The 20,310-nt window shown below is 39.7% G+C and overlaps 1 protein-coding gene and 1 long non-coding RNA gene across 2 annotated transcripts; one reads left to right on the forward strand and one right to left on the reverse strand.

Moving 5' to 3' along the window:
- Positions 1 to 4,432: 4,432 nt before the first annotated feature.
- Positions 4,433 to 9,686, reverse strand: LOC146395926 (uncharacterized). The gene is made up of 3 exons (XM_085000867.1): positions 9,619 to 9,686; positions 7,878 to 8,651; positions 4,433 to 7,744 (listed from the first exon to the last, which is right to left on the reverse strand). Exons 1-2 carry the CDS (start codon positions 9,684 to 9,686, stop codon positions 8,060 to 8,062), a joined length of 660 nt encoding a protein of 219 aa, XP_084856993.1. The 3' UTR covers positions 4,433 to 7,744; positions 7,878 to 8,059.
- Positions 7,636 to 18,648, forward strand: LOC146395927 (uncharacterized). Its single transcript, XR_014828996.1, has 2 exons — positions 7,636 to 7,735; positions 12,521 to 18,648. It is a non-coding gene; the product is annotated as an uncharacterized LOC146395927 (long non-coding RNA).
- The last annotated feature ends 1,662 nt before the right edge of the window (positions 18,649 to 20,310 follow it).

Raw genomic sequence — 20,310 nt, forward strand, 5'->3', positions numbered from 1 at the left:
TGCCGCAGCCGCAGCAGCTCAGTTATGCCCTAGCGAGAGCGAGAAAAAAATTAAACCAGGAAGTGAGAGAGAGAGTGTGTTGGGCGTGTGAGTAGCGGGGTGAGGGGAGGAGGGCGAAGAATAGCTTATTAGCATGAGCTGAGTAGCGTCAGCGCCCTGTGGGCAGAAGCGATTCCACGCGAACGAAAGGGAAAAAGTGAGAGTTTGGAGAGCAGGGGAGAAGGAAAGGGGTGGGGGTGGCGGTGACGCAGGGGCGCAGGCATTGACGCACCCGCCGGGCTGGGCCCAAAATAGCAGCAGCTCTAGCTCGGTGGCGCCCTCCCGGGTTCCCTTCCCCTTCCGCGATGGAGCAGGGCGCGGCCTGGGGGAGCTTTCCTTGATCCCAGCGGTGGGCCAGGTTCCCAGCAGCTATTTTCAGGCAGTCGGAAACTCAAGCGCAGCCATGCTGGGGTGGCAGTTATTATTTTTTAATATATTCCTAGGAAGGCGGGGGCCGGGAGAACTTTAAGGTTGTAACCATCACTCTCCAAACACACATACGCAGATCTAAGTAGGTACGTTCCCTCCACACTCTCCTCCTCCCTTAAGCCATTAAAAAAAAAAAAGAAGAAAGAAAAACAAACAAACAAACAAAAAAAAACATTTGGCTTTAGCCTGGGTTGCGTCTGCGGACAATTTGAAAATTCTCTCTCAGTAAGTGGAAAAGTGTGCTGGACTTCTTAAACTGAGCTCCAAGGAAGACAAACATTGTCATGTGATGCGTTATTCTATAACAGCAACCTGTCGACTCTGGCTTCTAGGTAACAGAGCTTTTGACCAAGTCTCAGTACACAAGATTAAGGTGCAGTTTTCATAGCAGCTTATTAATAATTGTTAGTAACTGGGAATGGATTGAATAAATATAACATTTACCCGAGGAAAAAAAGGGTTTTTTTTGTTTTGTTTTGTTTTTAACCTTCTAGTCAGCAATCCGAATGAGTTGTCTTCTCATCGAATTCCTATTCTAGTTCCTAGGAAGTGTGTCTTAGGAAGACACACTGGATGCAAGACTGATCCTCAAACCAATTATTGGGTAAGCTGAGTCTTGGTTGGTATTTTTGGTAAGGCTCAGATTTCGTCGGGGTAGAAGTGATCCAGCAGACATTAGAGTATAAAGAATGACCACACTCAAAACTCCAGAATCCTATGTCCTCATCAGTAGAAAGGCCAATGTCTGTAGTTGACTGATACTGTCAGTAGGGGGCCTGACTCCACAACGTTCAAGAAAATACATCTCACACACACACACACACACACACACACACACACACACACTCTCACTCTCTCTCTCTCTCTCTCTCTCTCTCTCTCTCTCTCTCACTAGCTATTTACTACTTAGGCCAAACCCCAGGAGAGCTTGCTGCAGGCCCACATATTTATATTCTGCTGGAATTCATAAATAACTACAAATCTTGATTCTCTATTTTTCTCAAAAGGGGAAACAGTTAACACTGGAATTAGGTTCACAATAGATTTTCTTTATTTCCTCCTGCCCATGTTTAACTCACTGTTAGGTCATAGGGAGAAAACAAAATCAAAATGGTAATAAAATCTCTCACTTTATCACCAAGCAGTTCAAATTGGCATATAGTTTGGAAAAATGAAAGCATGTTTTAAAATCCTATGATTATATGCTTAAATAAATTATAGTTTAGAAGAGGATTCCTGTGGGTGTATTTGCTAGTACGTAAGAGAATGCTTTTGTGCATAGAGGTTTAATTACACGTATAATGGAATCAAAATGTAGAATTGAACAACCTTTTAGAAAATGTTCAAATGATGCTTTAGGCTAAAAGAAACTGAAATTTTGCATTTATATGACTGCAATCCTTCAAGATTCTTTAAACTACTTTATAACTCAATTAATGTGACAATAATGTTTTTCAGGACCCAGAATCCGATATAATTTTAAATTTTTGCCATGTATAAATACACAAAGTTATCACAAATGAAGGTCCTCGACTCTTAACAATTTATAATAAATGGGAGTAAAAAGTGGTCCTGTAGCACGTAAGTAGTTCCTTGTTTTGAAACCAACTAAAATAAATTACAAAATTATTATTCCCATCAATATACAATATTAGGTGACCTCAGAAAAGGCATTTAGGAAAGTAATGTTACTATATTATCTTTTATGATATTAACCAATACTAGGCAGAACATATTTGTACATGAATAGGAAAAATATTTTTATAAAAAACAATGTAAATAACACATACTCCCATCTAAACCAAAGCATTTCATTTTATGCATGGCTAAGCAGATTATACTTAATAAAATTGTGCTTTTGGTATAATTTAGAAAGCAAACATGAATTTAATTCCACTGGATTTTCTATCTTAATGCATGGGAAAGTGTTCTTTGGGGATTTATTTCACTATTCTCCCAAAACGTACTCAGAGTAGCCATTAGCCCTTACAATTCAAATATAGTAAACAGACATAAATGTTATGCTGTAAGAATCAAGGTAACTTGAAGATATTTCACAATAAAATTAGTTAATGGAAAAAATGCTAAGCATAATGAGATATATTTTATGTTATATTTGGACAAATTTTATGGCATTTGTTGCCATTCAGCAGAAAGTTTTACATTAGTAATGGATGAAAGAATTTTCACTTTGAAAAAAGTCCCAAATTCTAAAACTACAGAATATTTTTTAATATGGAAGATTTTGGTTATTTGCTTTGCCATTTCACTTGCATTAATAAGATATCAATCAACCAATCATTTGTTCCTTTTCTATGAGATGTTTAGGGAATAAGTCAACCACTTAGGTGATAATTCACATTTTGGGTAGTTGTGGATTTTACTCAGTTTTACCCAGCCCATTTCTCACTCAAAAACCACTTAATGCAAAGACTCTAAAAATTCTTACTTTGATTCAGCACTCAGTTCTAGAAATGTGTAAAGATGTGCAGAAGAAAACAGCACTCTTTTTTTTTCTAGAAGTATCTACTTGTAAATTAAAATTATAAAACTGAACATATGGTGAAACCTCATGCCACTCAAAAAGTATTTTGCATAATAAAAATCTTCCATCTTCTAATTCTTGACTCTCAGTAACTATCTCCTAAATATTTGCTTTTAAATTAACCTCGTATTATTTTCTTTTTGTTGTGGTAGTAAAATACACATAACATAAAATTTACCATCTACATTTTTGAGTGTGCAATTCAGTGGTGTTAAATACATTCAGATCATTGTGCATGCATCACTACCACCCATCCCCATAACTTTTCATCTTATAAAATTCTAACTCTGGGAGTTCTTTCCTAGTCCAGTGATTAGGGTTTGGCAATTTCACCTTTGCTGCCTGGGTTCAAGCCCTGGTCTGGGGACTAAAATCCCACAATAAGCAGCTGCATGCTGGGGCCTAAAATAAAATAAAATTCTAACTCTATACTCATTAAACAATAATTCTCCATTCTCCCCTCCTCCCAGCCACTGAGAATCACCAACATTTTCTTATATAAGAATTCTTTTGATTAAGCAAGGAAGGGTTAACTTTAGTTTTAGATTTCATTGATAATTTCAGTAAACATGGGAGTCATTAAAAAGTACAAAGTTCTGAAAGACATTTTAAAGATTCTGAAACTTGCTATATGATGAGAAAATATCAAGGACATTTGAAATTCTAAAAGTAGTTAACAACATTAGTAACCATCACAGTATTACATAGGATTTTCTTTCAGTAGATAAAAAACATATACTTTGCAACAATTTTCATATGTATATGATAACTGACTTGTTTTTGTTTTACTTTTAATGATAAAATAACTGTTTCGGGATTTTTCCCCTCAGACTAACTGGCATATAGGAACTTCTCAATTTAATACAAAATAAAAATATGGTATTGATATATTATGACAAAAAAATATGTGCCCTTTTCTTCATCATAATTCTGCAATTATCAAGCCTAGAGTTTTAACATTACAAAAGTAACTTATAGCAAGGACCCTTGTAGTGATAAGTAATAAATCTAATTACCATATCCTTTGAATAGATGTAATATAAATTTCATTGCTCACTTAAAAGTTCTAAAGTTAACAGCATAAACTTGAAGTTGAGTAATTAAGTAATCCTTATATAGACACTTATTAAAGTATTTATACATATTATCTTAAATCTACATCTATCATTTTGCCAATTAAAATTAGGACTTTAATTGCAATTAAGTAATTTAATTGCCAATTGAACAGCAAAATTGCTAAGTGACTAATTTTAATGCCTATTTTAATTACCAATCATGACTGGGGAGGGAGCTAATCAAGTTACATCAAGCAGTACCAGAGTAATGATGTGAAGAAAAAAAAAAAAAGCAGAACAAACATTCAAGGCTACATGCTTTAAAAAAAGAAACATAAATTAAATAAATGCAAACACAATCTTATAAATGTATAAAAATACTGTATTTCAATATCTGAATACAGAACATGAAAGAGAACAAGATTAATTAAAGAAGACCCTGTCAATCTTCCATCAAAGTGAAGAAAGCCAAGTCAGATTTTTATGTGGTATTTACATGGCCCTCACACTAACCCAGATAAAAACAAAGCTGCATATAGCAGAGAATAAAAGAATGTTTTCCGCTTGGCTGGTTAAATATTTACAGAGTGACAGTTTAAAAAAAATTTTTTTTTTTTAAATCAAAGTCTATAAAAGAGAGAAACAAGTTTCCAGTGCAGCAATGTGGGTTTTGAATTTGAAAAGCAAACAGGGTCAGTGCAGTGGGACTGTATGCTCTTCCCTGAAGGCTCTCCTCCCCACCCCCACTCACTCAAATGAAGTGTCCTGTTAGAGGCCTAATGCCTATCCACAACTTATCCCATGTTACCTTGAGAAAAGCATAAATCTGTGCTGTCTTTAGTGTTTTAAAATACATTCCTAAGTAAAAATAAGAAAGCAGCTAGGATTACACCACAATTAAAATTACTTGGAGCCTGGGGAATAGACCTTGTCTTAATAGTATTTCTTCATTCTCAGTTAAAACATACTTGCTAGCTCAAGATAAAACTGTAAATCAGCAGGCAGCCAGAAACACTGGTGAAAATCTTGGCCAATACAAACACATTTTCAAAAGTTTTCATATTCAAACAAATTCTCAGATTAGCAATACGGAAGGGCAATATTGAAAGAAGAGCTCAAAAAATAGAAAGTGAGTCCCTGGTAGACAATAACAATGCTAGTACTTTCCAGCTATAGGGATCGCCTTGGCAGCCAGCCACCTCATCTAGAGTAACAATGGACATCCATCAAATCTTCATTTAAAGTAAATCATGATGCAAGATAAGGATCTTGTTTTTGTTACTATATATGTATACCAAAAGCACACATAGTTTTTGTCTACAAGTGGGCCCCAAATTATTCAGGATATATGTAATATAACTTGAGAAAAAGCAAATAGTGCTGCTTAGTATTTTATGTACCGATGGACTAGAATTCTGAAATAAAGCACAGCAGGACTTTCAGCCTGGCTTTTGAAGAATGAACACGTTAATAATCACGGGGCTTGACAAAAGCCTGCAATATCTGCTCATGACAATAACAGCTTTATAAGGCGAGTTCTGTGTGACTGATTAAACGACACACTCACTGCCTATTCAGAAGTCATGGAGATGGAGTCATTATTGACAAGTTCACTACTGATCAAGATTAAAACTCATTGAATGCTGATGCTACAAAGAGAAATACAATCTCAGTCATTAAAAGATTACCAAAAACAGCCTCCACTAAAGATTGCTGTAACTCAGATATATTTTGTTTTGTATAAAATGTGCTATTTCCATACACAAAAGATCTTATGTTAATAGTTATCAAAATTATGGCCCTAACTCAAGCACTAGGTAACAAACCATCAGCCGTTACAAAAAGAGAAAGGAGAAATATTACTTGTAATTTCTAAATGATTCTGAGACTTGACAGGATTGAAAATACATTTTAAGATTATTTTGTGTGTTTCACTAGTCTATCAGTTCACAATAAAAATGTGGTTCACATATTGTTGGAGGCAAAATCCTTCAAAAGTTTATGTCTATAGTTTTCAGATATCCCTTGAACAGGTAAAAGTTCTTTAAAAAAGTTATTGTAAGTTATTTTACTTTTTTACCCTTAAGTTATTTCTTGATTTTCGGTGTTGTCTCTCTGCATTAGTGAAAGAAAAAGGAGGGATACAGTAAAAGACAACAATGTTTATAGTCTGAAATTAGAGGCAATCAACATTTTATTAGTCACCAGGATATTTCTTTAAAAAACCTGTGAAATATTACAGAATCACTCCACTAGGATCTAAGAGGGACTTCAGTATGTTGTCACTGACAAATTAGGGGAGCAAAAACAAAGGACCAGTACCACCACACATGGGAGTCAACTACACACATAGTTCAATATGTGGGTGTGGGGGGTATATAAATTAGTTTTCTGAGGTCCTTCTTATATTTCATCTCATATTTCTAAGCACTTTTATGAAAGTTACTTTCCTAAGTTTAAGAATGATTGAAGCATTAGAAACCCCGAATTTCAAGTAGTCAATAAATGAATTTAGGAGTTATATTGAAAAAACTCACATATTTTTCTAAGGAGTGCATAGAAAAATTTTCTAGGTTCTGCAGGTATGGTGTTCCTAAAGACTGCTCTTAAGTAACTAGCTCTGGAAATCATATTTCCGTTTCACCATACCTTCATTGATAGTATTTGGTCAGCTGATGGGCAATTACCAGGACAACAGTTTTGCTAAACTTTATAAACTTTCTATCAGTCGGGGGGGGGGGCAATAGAGAAAAGGATTTTACAGCCAGAATGATTTCACAGCGCCCCTCAAACTACAAATTGATGTTATAAAATTTGAAATGTAGCTCTGTAGTTCAATTTATACCACAGAAACTGTGAGATGCTATCTTCCTGTTGTTATAACATATCAGGTCAAGGGATATAAATTGTACCAGGTAATTCGTTTTGCCGTTCAGAGAGTCATTAAGTTCCTCCCAGAATATATGTGATTGATATCCCTGGAGGTGAAAGGCTAAAGGAACCATATGGCAACATGTTGCATTCCGTATGCTATCTGCCCATCCGTGCTTAAGCTGCCATTAGCAACATCTGTACCTAACGGAAATCCAGCTGCGCCGACGCCGGCTGACGGAATTGTACTTGGGGGGAAATCTAGCTTAGCGCCATTAACTTGAGACTTAGAGTCTATCTACCAGGACGGATGGAAGCTTTCACAATTAGACGAGACGACACAAATGCTTTATTAAAGTTTAATTTTGAACTCCCAATTAGCGAAACTGCATTACAAATCGATTGCAATTTCCTAGAAGGCACAGCAAGTTCTCTGCCTGCCTGCCACGTGCGAGAGGCTCCCAAGCAAGCTCTCCCAGCTCCCGGCCGCTGAAGGGGGACGGTTCAAGCAGGTCTCCGCATCCCAGGAAGTCCCTAAAATTCTCGCCAGCCCCTCCTTCCGTGGGGCGGGGGCGTGCGAGGACCGAACCCGCGGGGAGGGGGTAGAGGGGAGGACTCCAAAGTCCCAAGCTTCGGGAGAGAGGCAAGGGGTGGGAGCAGACGAGGGAGGGGCGACGGGAGGGGGGGAGGGCGCGCGGGAGCGGGGCGGGGGTCCTGTAATATCTCGGCCTCTCCGGTGGCGCCTCAGCTAGTCACGCAGAAGTTTCTCTTTCGCTCTTCGCGCTTACACACCCAGGTTGGCTTCCTGCACGCAGGCGAGGGGGGCGGAGAGCGGGGTAATACTGGAGTCCCGGAAGGGCTGCCCGGCGTCCACACCCACCCCGCTCCCCTCCCCCGAACCCAAACAAAGCCCCGGTTCCAGGTCCGGGATACTTTACCTGCCCGGCGCTCCCGGCCCCTCGGTCACCGCATTCCCCGCTGGGCGCGCCGTGAGCGGGTCCCGCTCCCCGGGACGCAGAAAGTAGTCGCCCCCGGCCGGCTAAATCCCCCTCTCTCCTCATGTTGGGTGGCAAGAAGGGGGTACAGGGGAGGAGGAAGCGGAGGTGGGGGCAGGGGGAAGTTACTGATAAAATCTTAAAAGAAAAAAAACCTGCAGCTGGCGGGCCCCGGCCAGGGTCAGAGGAGGCCGGTTACCTTTCTGGGGGTCGCAGGCGAGAGGGAGGGTGGTCAGAGAGCGGCAGCCCGCCCCCCTCCCCCGGCCCCCAGCGGCGGCGGCAGCTGCACACACAGAAGCCCATTGTCGCCGGCGCCCGGCGCGCAACCCCGCGGACTCGGCCCCGCGGCCAAGCGCGTCAGCGGCCCCGTCAGCCGGGCCGGGCTCCGTGACGCGCGCGCAGCCCGCGCTATAAATAACCCGCCGCCGGGCTGCTCGGGCGGCTTTCCAGTGACGCCGGGGCCAAGCGCGGGAGGAGGAGGGCGAAAGGAAACAATAAAACCGCCCGCCGCCCTCCTCCTCGGCCTCCCTCCGCCCTCCCTGGCCGCCCGCGGCCCTTCCAGCCGCGATCCCCTGTCCCCGCCTCCCCGGAGCTGGGCGGGCGGATGTGAAGGACCTAGCGGATCCCGGGTCTCCACAGCCGGCTGGGACACGGAGGGTTGAAACCCTTTGCTCTCCCCCGGGCGGGAGCGGGGTTACTGACACTTGAGGGAACAGGCTGGGGAGGGAACTTGGCAACGAGTTTAGCGAAGGGGCTCTTTTGTCACTTCACTACCAGACTGCTATAAACAACTCGATGCTTTCTCAGCTCTCCCGTACTCATTGTAGTACAAGTCGGATGTGTTTATGGCAGTAAATCCTCCATTCAAAACAAAACACTGCCCTCTTAAACGTCCTGATCTAGCCTCTTTTAAAGTATACGCCTGTGTGTGCATCTCATGGGGTTCAGCCTACATCCCACTCTGTCTGGACCATACCTTTTCTTTCCTAAACTCCACCGGAAAATTTTGTCTGGGTTTTTATGGGGCCTGGCCTACATACGTTACTGTTTCCATTTGGGAAGTTGTGTAAAGGGTGCCCGGTAGTAGAAGCAGCGTGGGCAAGGGTTCCAGGACTCATCTTCTCAATCCCAGAGCCTTTTTTGCATGTCTTTTTGTTCTTGAGCAGAGCATAGACCTTAAACATAGAACATTTGAATTTTCCAAAGTCTGTAATCTTTTTGGGGTTCTGGATTTCTCATCAAGGCTGCCATTTGAAAGGGACTTTCTCTGTTGGTAATTTTTTCTCTGGGGACTTTCTGTCCTAGCTTCCATATTTAGGCAGTTCTGTTCCAGGCTCAGATACTCCTCCTCCTCCTTAAGGTGCTCCTATAAAACTAGAGGTAGTCTGTTTTCCTGGAACTATCACCTAATAGACTAGTAAAACAGTAGCTCCTCTGGATCAAAAGGCCCCAGGTATATAAACTCCACATTTTCTGGGATGCTGATAATGTAATTTGCAGATGCAAGCAAGGTTTTGAAGTGACCAGGCATGGATAGAGTGAGTTAAAAGGGCTGAGGAAATGGTTCTTAGTTCACAATCAAGACAAAATAGTGTAGTGAAGGGTTCACTGGGGTTGTTTATTAGATTTTAATTATATTTTCATTTTACATCTCTCTGCCACCTTGCAGAAATCACAGCCTAACTCTGCTTCACTATCCTCTTCTTCAAAATGAAGGACGGGTGGTTTCTCAGCCCCTTTCAACACTAGCATTCTAGGACCCTCAGGAATAAAACTGTGTTCAGGTATAAAATTACTAATGTGAATACCCAGTGTCTCATAGGAAAAGGATAACCAAATGTAGAATAATTCAGCCTTCTTACAATTTATTATTTTGTACATTTTTTCACAAAGAAAATATATTATAGCCACTTCAGAAAAAGAATGAATTTACCTGTACCATTAAAACACTTTTAAGAGGAAAAAATATTTCCCATTATTTGGTTTATTTACATGACTGCAAACACCATTATCATCTAATGATGTCTTAGGACCTTTCCAACACCAGATTCACCACGTGAGTGAATATATTATGAGTAACAAAATGTACTAGGACCACTTTCTCCAGTTTTTCCCCACGCCTGGCTTGTAAGGTCTTTAGGAGGAAATTTTCTATTGAAAGTCACCAAGTTGTTTATCGATGAGCAGAATTTATGAGACAAGCAAAAGTCACCTGATTGTCCTTTGCCAGAGTCAGAATTTGCCTAATTCTCTATCTCCAGGTTGGTGAAGGCAAAAAAATAAATAAAAGTGACAGAAAAGAGTTTAGAGCCAAAGCATTTGCTTCACATAGACACCACCAAAGTGTGATCACAACTAAAAGTTAACCAGTATTTTCCCGGTTCCAAAAGCACATCTGTCTCCCTTTCCCATAAAATATTCTGTATCTCTGATTTAATTTTGTCTTAAAGTTCTTTCTTCTGCAGCTCGTAAAGAGGCATTTTTTTTCACTGCTGCATTCCTGAAACTTCCAATTTCTCACATAGTTTGATATTAAAACTCTTTTGCTTATTTCTTATCCTTTTTTCATGTGGTCGATTCCTTTCTCCATTATCCTTACCCTTAAAAGTTTAACAGAATGAGAATTAAAGTACAGAAGGCTAAAATTGAAATATGCCCAGTTTTAGAGGGGTGAAAAAAAAAAAAAACTTAGTTCTAAGACCAATAGAAATACAGTGAAACAATCAGTTTCCTCAAAGCAAAACAAAACAAAACAAAACAAAATGATCATGTTGAAATTTGTGAAAATAGGAAGCTGAAAATATGGAAATCTTTTATTTGGGTCTCCTCGACACCATAAAGCTTATTATAATTTTTTAATCATAAATGTTTTAGAATGTGGACACTTCTCATCATTTCCAAGGTCTCTGTCCACCTGAAGTTAAATCCTTTGAAAAGATTCCTCTGTGGTAAAGGTATTGACGAATTTATTAAAGAAACTACTGTGCACTCGTGCCTTATTACTCAGTTAATTCTGATCTATTTTTAGAGTTGTACCAACCAGGTTGAGTCTTCAAAGACATCAGCACAAACATTTGCCATTTCCTGTGCAATGTAGTTTTGGTGATAGAAAATTCATTTTGGAAAATATCATTGAAGTCATAGTATAAGCAAATTCAGTGACCTTCAAATGGATAAACAGAAGGTTAACAAGAAAGTGATAATGAATTCCTAGTGTTCTAAATGAAAAGAAAGGGGCAACTGAGGTTATAGAGCTAGGAGCTTTCTTCATTTTAAAAGCCAAGAAATTAAGCCAGGCAGTGTTCTTAAAAACAAGGTTGACTAAATTTGGCAAAATTAACAGGTCTTCCAACATCAGTTCAAAATATGAACATACATATGTAACTGCCCCTTTGAAAATGTCCAGATCTTAATGGTTTATCCCCAAGCTGTAGAGCCTTTGCTAACTCCTTGATAGGGTCCATTATAAACAACTTTGTTTTTCCTATATAAATTGTAACATCAAACCAGGATTAGTTAACAGTAAATTAAAAAAAAAAAAATCTTTGTGAAGGTTCAGGGTCCTAAGCCTGTTTTGCTCTCTGATTCATTCCTGGCTCTTCTTTCCCTCTCTCTGGTCTGTTTCACAGGACAGCTTATCCTGCTAACAGAGCTGCCCTGCCTTCCCTCAAGAATGGCTGCCAGCTGGGTATGATTAGTGGGAAGTCAGGCTATTCCGCACTCTACCCTCCTGCTCTGGCTCCCACCAAATGCCCGGTGAACATTGCCTTTTCCCTTTAGTCCTCCCCCTTAAGAATTGTAGCGGCTTTATCCTATTCAGAATCACTGTCCTCTTTTTGGTTTCTCTTCTCCCTTGTGTCACCTGTTTTACAAATTCCTTGAATTAAATTCTCCTGGTGTTGACTACTTAGCGCACTTTCTGTTTTCCTGTTTGGAGCCTGACTCCATATCTTGTTGAAAGACATTATTATTCCTTGATATTCTTCTGCTAGAAATTCTTTATTTTTTACTGTACTATTTAGAGGTGCTAATAAAGGGTTCAGTTCTCAGAAAAGCAGAAAGAAACCCAACACATTTTTTAAAATCAACTTTCCATGGTTATAATATTCAAAACTATAAACACCAAGATATTATAAGCTAAGCTTTACTGTCCATTAGTCAGAACAGGGCTATACTTAGCTGTGACTGATACATAAATTCCACACTAAAAAGGGGTGGCATATAATACCTGTGAAGACAATTTACATTACACATCTTCTATAAGGGCCACTCATTCACCAGCTAATTTGCCGTTGGTCTCTTTGTTTCCTTATATCTGAGAAAGAGAGAGAGAAAGGAAAATAAGAAAAGAAAAGAAAACCCAGAACTTTCTCTATTACTAATTTGAAATATTATATGTGTGAGTCCTTGGGATATTCTGAAATCTGAATTATGTCTACACTTTTTTTCTCCCTATATTTTCTGCCATTGTTTCTCCTCTCCCTTCCCACCTCTGTAAGCAGGTCTCTTGCTTGCCTTTGTTGTACTGAGAAAATGCAAAGAGATCAAACAAAAGTCATCTATGTATTTCTGGCTTTGTTTTCTAGAATCCTAAATTCTCAGGGAAAAGTGTTTCAGAACACAGCCCAACTATCTTGAAGGAGCTTCGGAAGGAAAAGCATTTACCTGAAACTGGAAAGAGAATACCCATGGGCATACACTGTTTCCTGAGGAAGAAGCAAGGAGCTGGGAGCTAAGGCTGAAGGAATTTCCACAGAATAAACTCAGGGTGGGCAAAGGAGTGCCATGAGGTCAAGGTTCTAGCTTCCAGGTGTCATGGGAGATGAATGATCACATAAATACTACCTGGACCTCATTCATGTGTACCAGCAATTACATTAGTTCTCTTTTTCGTTGACCAGTCAGCACCCCAAGTAGCCACAGTGACTGGTCAGGATGTGTGTGGGAGCTGCCAAGAAGGACCTCTCCCTCTTTTGTTCTCTGTGCTTGAGCATGGAAAATGTAGTTTGCCACCCCGGCAAGAGTCTTCTAGAGAATCCAGCCAACACAGAGAAAATGGACACAAGAGATGGAAGGGAATTGGGTTGAAGATATTTGAGCCTGGATCAAGCTCTTCTTGAAGTGAGACTTATCACCTGACTCTCAAGTTATGTGAGTAAATAAGTTCTCTTTTCACTAAAGTCAATTGAGATCGCTTTTTCTGTCCTTTGCATTGGAAAGAGTCCTAACTGATACATTTGTCCCTAATATTTGTTCAAGGGCTTAGTGCTGGAGCAGAGCAAACTCAGAACTTACCAGAAGACTGATGTTGATACATATGCATAGGATATAATTTATAATGCTACTGCTACTGGACAGAGGGAGGGAGCATTTCATATTCTCACATAAAGAATATGTCAAAATCAAATGGAAATACCCATTTTTGGTTCAACCTCCAGGGACGATGAGACCCTCCTTGCCACAGAGACATTAAACCCTTCTATCACCACAGCAGAGAGTTTAGTGCTAAATGCTGGAGAATGAAACATAGCAGCCTTTTTGTTCCCTGTTCATCTCTCATCTCTTTATTTCTGGATGCACCCAGCTCAGCTTCCATTCCTAGTCAGCCAATACTGGTTCCCCCAATTGCCTGTGATGCTTCATCTACCTAGTACCTAGTACTAGTAGTAGTACCTAGGCACTAGCTAGCTCTTTCCTCAGACTGGACTGAACTTCCTGTACTGTCTATGCTTCAAGACCCAGTTCAGGGCCCCCAGGTTCTGTGAAATTTTGGTTGACACCAACACTGCCCTGGTCTTTATACCTCTCATCCACATCTCACCCTGTACATCCTTCTATTGTGACCCATATGCAATTTTTGGTTTATTTCTCTATATCCTCTGCTAAACTGAGCTCCACAAGCTCAGAAATTCTTTCTAATTTATCTTGGAATTTTTTGGACCTGGCCATTAGGTCATCTTCAATTATGTGTGGAGAGTGGAAATAATTGAATACATGAAATAAAAGAATGTGGAAGCAGAAAGAGTCACACATTTTTATAGCTGGGATCTTAGAGTCCACCTAATCCTTGTGAATAAAAATATTTACCACAATAGCAAAAATAGTAAAGGTAAAATTCTAAGAGGGTGGAAGGTTAAATTTTATCAGAACGTGTCATATGATAACAATCTTTATTCTTGCACAAATTATAGCAATATATTACAAAGTTTAAGAATTCTCATTTTTTAAATTTGGCTACCTTCCTTCTCTTTTTAAAATTTAAGACCTTCCTTTCCCTTAACTATTTCATTCCCTATGTATGTCTGTGCAATATTTTTGATTACAGAATATTTTATTATAACCAAGAGCCAAAACATTAGTTTAAATAGCAAAGGAAATCTTAGAAGAGCCAAGCTAATTATAACTGGAAAAAAGACCCCACTTTACACACACACACACACACACACACACACGCACATGTGCGCACGTGCACACACACACACAGACATTTATATCTATACTCTTTAATAATTCCGTGATTTCACATCTTTGTGTAGGAAGGGAGTTGCTGTCACTTGAAAAGGTTACTGTAATGCATCCTGTTTCTTACAGACCTATAGGAATCTGGGCATAGTTGGAAGCAGGAGGATTAACAAATTCAGAGTTATGGGAATCAACATAACTCTGAATAAAAATGTAACCAGTTATCTCCATTTAGGGTAGACTCTGTTCAGATTATGTTGTATTTAGGGAAAATTTTCTCTTCCTTAATGTGAATTGTCTTTGATAATTATTATTTGCCTTTGGGAGATGTGTATGTGTAGAATCCAGTAGATGGTCAAGAAGAATGAGGTGGCAAATCTTCACCACTACCAATAGGCACAAATTGAAATGTGAACCCTATGGGGACTGTGCTGTTAGAGACCCTCGGTAGTATTATTTCATACTTCCTAACCCAGGCTTTGGGAAAGGTGTTGCTACAAATAATAATATGGGTTGCACTGTTTGAGAAAGGGGGCTGGACCCTCCATGAGATTAAACTACTGTGAGTAGGGCATAAGGAAGTAAAGATATGTACTGTAGAGTTATGAAGAAAGGTCTTTTCCAAGAGAAGAGTAAATAAGTGGGCCTTGAGACAGTGGGGACTTGAAACAAGGAAGCAAGTCTAGGAATCAGGGTTTTTTTTTTTTTAACAGTTGATTTATAATGTTCTGTCAATTTCTGCTGTACAGCGAAGTGACCCAGTTGTACATATATATACATTCTTTTTCTCACATTATCCTCTGTCATGTTCCATCACAAGTGATTGGATATAATTCTCTGTGCTTTACAGCAAGATCTCATTGCTTATCTACTCCAAATGCAATAATCTGCATCCACTAACCCCAAACTCCAAGTCCATCCCACTCCCTGCCCCTCCCCCTTGGCAACTATAAGTCTGTTCTCCATGTCCATGAGTTTCTTTCTTTTCTGTAGATAGGTTCATTTGTGCCCCAGATATTAGATTCCAGATATGTGATATCATTTGATATTCGTCTTTCTCTTTCTGACTTACTTCAATTAGTATAAGTGTCTCTAGTTCCATGCATGTTGCTGCAAATGGCATTAATTTGTTCTTTTTTTATGTCTGGGTAGTATTCCATTCTACCCAGACATAATCCATTCATCTGTTATTGGACATTTAAGTTGTTTCCATGTCTTGGCTATTGTGAATAGTGCTGCAGTGAACATAGGGGTGCATGTATCTTTTTCAAAGAAAGTTTTGTCCAGATATATGCTCAGAAGTGGGATTGCTGGATCTTATGGTAGTTCTATATTTAGTTTTCTGAGGTACCTTCACACTGTTTTCCATAGTGGTTGTACCAATTCAGGGTATGCCCTTAAGGAGATCTCTGTGTAAATAATAGGTTTTTTGTTGTTCTTTTCCTTTGAACTACTGGGAAGTTTTATTTAGTGAACAGTTTGTAATCTGTCGTCTTTGTTGTAATTTCCTTCCTTTATTTCTAACATTCAGTTGTTATTAACACCTGCACAGACTAGCCTGGGGGAAGCTTGGGACAATCAAGGAAAAGAAGAACAGCATAGGGAAGTATAACTGTGTACATCTGACCTCCCTGAGGCCAGTGCTGTGGTCCCAACTTCTGGCAAGTAATAGGGAAGTGAATGGTGGCTTGTGAGGGATCGTGAAGGAGAACAAGGCCCCCAAAGAGCTAAGGATGAGCAGTAATGCAGGAGAGGGGGGCAAAACTTTCTTTGCTGAAGGTATCAGAGCTTCCTGTCCATTTTAATTTTAACAGTGTCCCTGCACCTCCAACTCCCCTCCTCTCCCACCTCCCTTCAAAATCTGGCTATAGCCTCTCTCTTCCTTCCACTTTCATCATTTTTACTTGGGTTTTGGCTATAGCTGCCTCTGTTGTCTCCTGTCACCAGTTGCTTCCTTGTCCTGGTCTGGTTCTACTCCACCCTACTGCTGGGGTTGTGTTTCTAAAGAGTGCTGGCCCATGACCTTCCCCAGCACTTGGCCAACATTTCCTGTAAAAGCCATCTTTCTGCTTGTTTACTGTCCTTGAGACTTCTATTGAAAGTTGCTCCTCACATTTGGAGACTAGGTATTCAAAGCTAATAGACATTTGTTCATTAAGAGGTGCCATTAAAGTCATTTGTCATGCTAAGAGGATTCCATTTAAAGATTTACCCACTTAAAGATTACTCAAGTTTTCAGTACTGAGACAGATGGCAACACAGTAGAAGCAGTGATGTCCTGGAAAATCTGTCAGTTTTGTTTGGGAAAGTAAATGTTCATATAGTCAAAAGGCTTGTGAGATATGCTTTTTTAGTAATTCCATAATCTCATCAAATATTTCTGGTCCTAAATGAATCTGGGTGGGAAAAGACAGTAAAATAGGGTATGATGGAGCACATGGTGGGATCTCTGAGCAGAGATTTTGGGTAAAAATGGACTAATTCTTGGGCAACAACCTTCACTTCTATACCTTGTCTTGATCACATTATACTGGGAGCTTTTTTTACACACAGAGCTTGCTTAATTTCCTGAAAGTTAGTTATTTATAGCATTTTCAAAAGTTTTCTGTGGAGTTAAGTTCATGCCCACATTTCTGATATGCATAATGTTTTATAAACACATAGAAGAGAAAGGAAGAACCAGAAAATATGCCCCTCTAGCCATCCCAATAAGTCATGCTATTGAAAAGGGACCCAAGAGTTCTGTCATGGCTCAGTGGCTAACAAACCCAACTAGTAACCATGAGGTTGCAGGTTCAGTTCCTGGCCTCAATCAGTGGGTTAAAGATCCAGCGTTGCTGTGAGCTGTGGTATAGGTCACAGACCAGCTTGGATCCTGCGTTGCTGTGGTGTAGGCCAGAAGCTACAGCTCCGGATTAGACCCCAGGTTGGGAACCTCCATATGCTGCAGTTGCAGTCCTAAAAAAGACCAAAAAAAGGGGGGGGGGACCCAGACAGAGCTTTGAAATCCAGTCTGGGGCTCCCATTATCCCTCTTTTCATGTCTTTAGTCTATCTTGATTAAATGGATAGTGTAAAGCTGACATGTGGAGTCACATATAGAATCTTGTCCTCATTGGTAGAGAAGTACCTCACCGATGTCTTCTTAAATGACATTGATAAAAGATTTCTCCTATATCAATGATGATGTTATAATACATTCAACTTTGGTATTTAGTTTATATGCCTTAAATTCAAAAGCTCTTCACCCACTGCTGCCCACATATGCTGACAACTGTTCTGATCCCAGCAGGAGTAACAGATTTTATTTCTTAAGCATTGCAGAACTACAACCAAAGTGTTATTATTAGATAAAAGATCTCATACTGGCATTGCAAGAGAGAAAAAAGAAAGAATCAAGATGAAAATAACCCTGGTTATTTAAAAATGCCCCACATTTTCAAAATTGTAATTCAGTTTAGTTTTTGAAGGTAACATATTCAAATGGCTCAAAATTCAAAAGTTACAAAATTGTGTACAGAAAATCGTTTCTGTCATATCCCTGTTCCCCTGCCATACAGTCCTTTCCAGGCTAAACTAATGCTATAAAATGTTTGTATTTTCTTTCAGAGATAGTTTACATGTATACAAGCAAATGTGAGCTCACACATGTGTTTAAGTATCTATCTTGTCTGTTTTTCTCTAACAACTTACTTTGGAAATAGTTTTGTATCAGGACATAAGGGGCTTTAAAAATATTAGTTTTTTGGTTGCATACTATTCCATTGCAGAAATGGACGTAATTTGCTTCTTCAGTACCAAGTGAATGAATACTTAAGCTGTTTCCAAAGGTTTGCTAACGCAAAAGTATCCCTGCACCTACATCTTTTGGTTTGTGGATCGGTATTTCTTTAGTATAAGCTTCTAGTAATTGAGTTTCTTGCTTAAGATTGTATGTTATACTTTTTTTTTAAGGAATGTAGTTTATTCATTTTTGAATTGTGATTAAAAATTCAAAAGAGTTCGCATTGTGGCTAGGAAGTTAACAAATCTGACTAGCATCCATGAGGACACAGTAGCATCCTTGCTCAGTGGGTTAAGGATCCGGCATTGCCATGAGCTATGGTGTAGGTCACAGACTCGGCTCTGATCCTGTGTTGCTGTGGCTGTGGTGTAGTCCAGCAGCTACAGCTCAGATTTGACCCCTAGCCTGGGAACCTCCATATGCCTCAAGTGCCGCCCTAAAAAGCAAAAAAAATCAAAAGAAACAAAAGGATGTCTTGAAAAATAAGACTTATGCCCCCTTTCCTCATGCCCCTCCTTTGCCCAGCCATATACTTCTTTTTCCCAGAAGTAAAATGTCATCAACTTCTTGTCCATCCCTTCAGAGATTTTACATGAACACCAAGTACCCATGTATATAGACTCCTATGTGCAGGAATGTTTATATGAGAGAATTTAATGTACTTAAGCAGATTTGAATTTTCTTCTGCATTGTAGTCTGCAAGGATCAGAAAGCTCTTGCAAATATGGCTGAGAGGATTCAGTGTAACTATTCAAGTTAGGAACATACTCTTTTATTGCCTCATATACCATCAACATTTAAAGTAATTCTACCAATTTTCTTTATGCACAGCTGTTTTGTGCGGAGGGAAGGAAGGCTGTGGATAACGAGTCTTGCCTTGTCCTCAGCCAAAAATTGTCTAAGAAGACCCAGTATGGAGTTTGGCCTGTTTACATAAACAGCAGTTACCCTGTAATCTTATCCTCTCATCCAGGGCTTCTCTTCCCCTTTCTCCAGTGTTGAATTCCCTTTTCCCTGTGGTCCCTTTTATGCCTCTTCTTCATAGTGTTCTTCCCCAATTCCTTCTCCCCTCCCTACACATTCTCTCTCTCTCTGTCTCTTAGATTGTATATCTTCCAGAAGCCCCAGAGCAAGCATGTCTAGGAGGTAAATTTATAAAAATCCTGCATTTCTGAAAATCTCTTTATTCTTCCCTCTCATCTGATTTATAGTTTGGCTGATAAAACAGATTTAGGTGGGAAATACTCTCTTTCAGAAATTAAAAGGCATTGTTCCAGTCTCATCTTTTTTTCTTTTTTATCTTTTTAGGGCTGCACGTGCAGCATATGGAAGTTCCCAGGCCTGGTGTCTGGGAGCCGCAGCTGTCAGCCTATGCCATAGCCACAGCAATGCCAGATCCAATACAGCTGCAACCTACAACATAGCTCACAGCAACATTGGATCCTTAACCCACTGAACTGGGCCAGGGATCCAACCTCCAACCCGTGTCTTCATAGATACTAGTCAGGTTTGTTTCTGCTGAGCCACAACAGAAACTCCAAGGCATTTCTCCAGTCCTTCTATTAAGAAATATGATGCCATTGTGATTTCTGACCCAATTTTTTTCTCTCCGGAAACTGATCTTCTCTTTGTCCTCAATGTTCTAAAATTTCCCAGCAATAGGAGTTCCCCTTGTGGCTCAGCGGAAACAAATCTGACTAGGATCCATGAGGATGCAGGTTGGATCCCTGGCCCTGCTCAGTGGTTAAGAATTTGGTGTTGCCATCAGCTTTGGTGTAGGTCTCAGACATGACTGGGATCGCGAGTTGCTGTGGCTGAGGTGTTAGGCCAGCAGCTGCAGCTCGGATTCAACCCCTAGCCTGGGAACCTCCCTCCATAAGCCCTGGGTGCGGCCCTAAAAAGATAAAGAAAGAAAATAAAATAAAATTTACCAGTGATATACCTTGATGTGATTTTACTTTCATCCATTATATTGAGCACTCACAAGGCCTCTTAATCTGGAAATTAACATTTTACAATTACGGGAAATTTTCTTGAATTATTTTACTAATGATTTCCTCTTGTATGCTTTCTTTCTTTTTCTTTCCTTTTTTATTTTATTTTGTCTTTTTGTCATTTTAGGGCTGCACCC

Source organism: Sus scrofa, chromosome 15, assembly GCF_054392235.1.
Source record: "Sus scrofa isolate SSC_HxYL_T2T_F1_AM1 chromosome 15, Sscrofa_HxYL_maternal_Yorkshire_Landrace_v2.0, whole genome shotgun sequence".
Lineage (NCBI taxonomy): Eukaryota > Metazoa > Chordata > Mammalia > Artiodactyla > Suidae > Sus > Sus scrofa.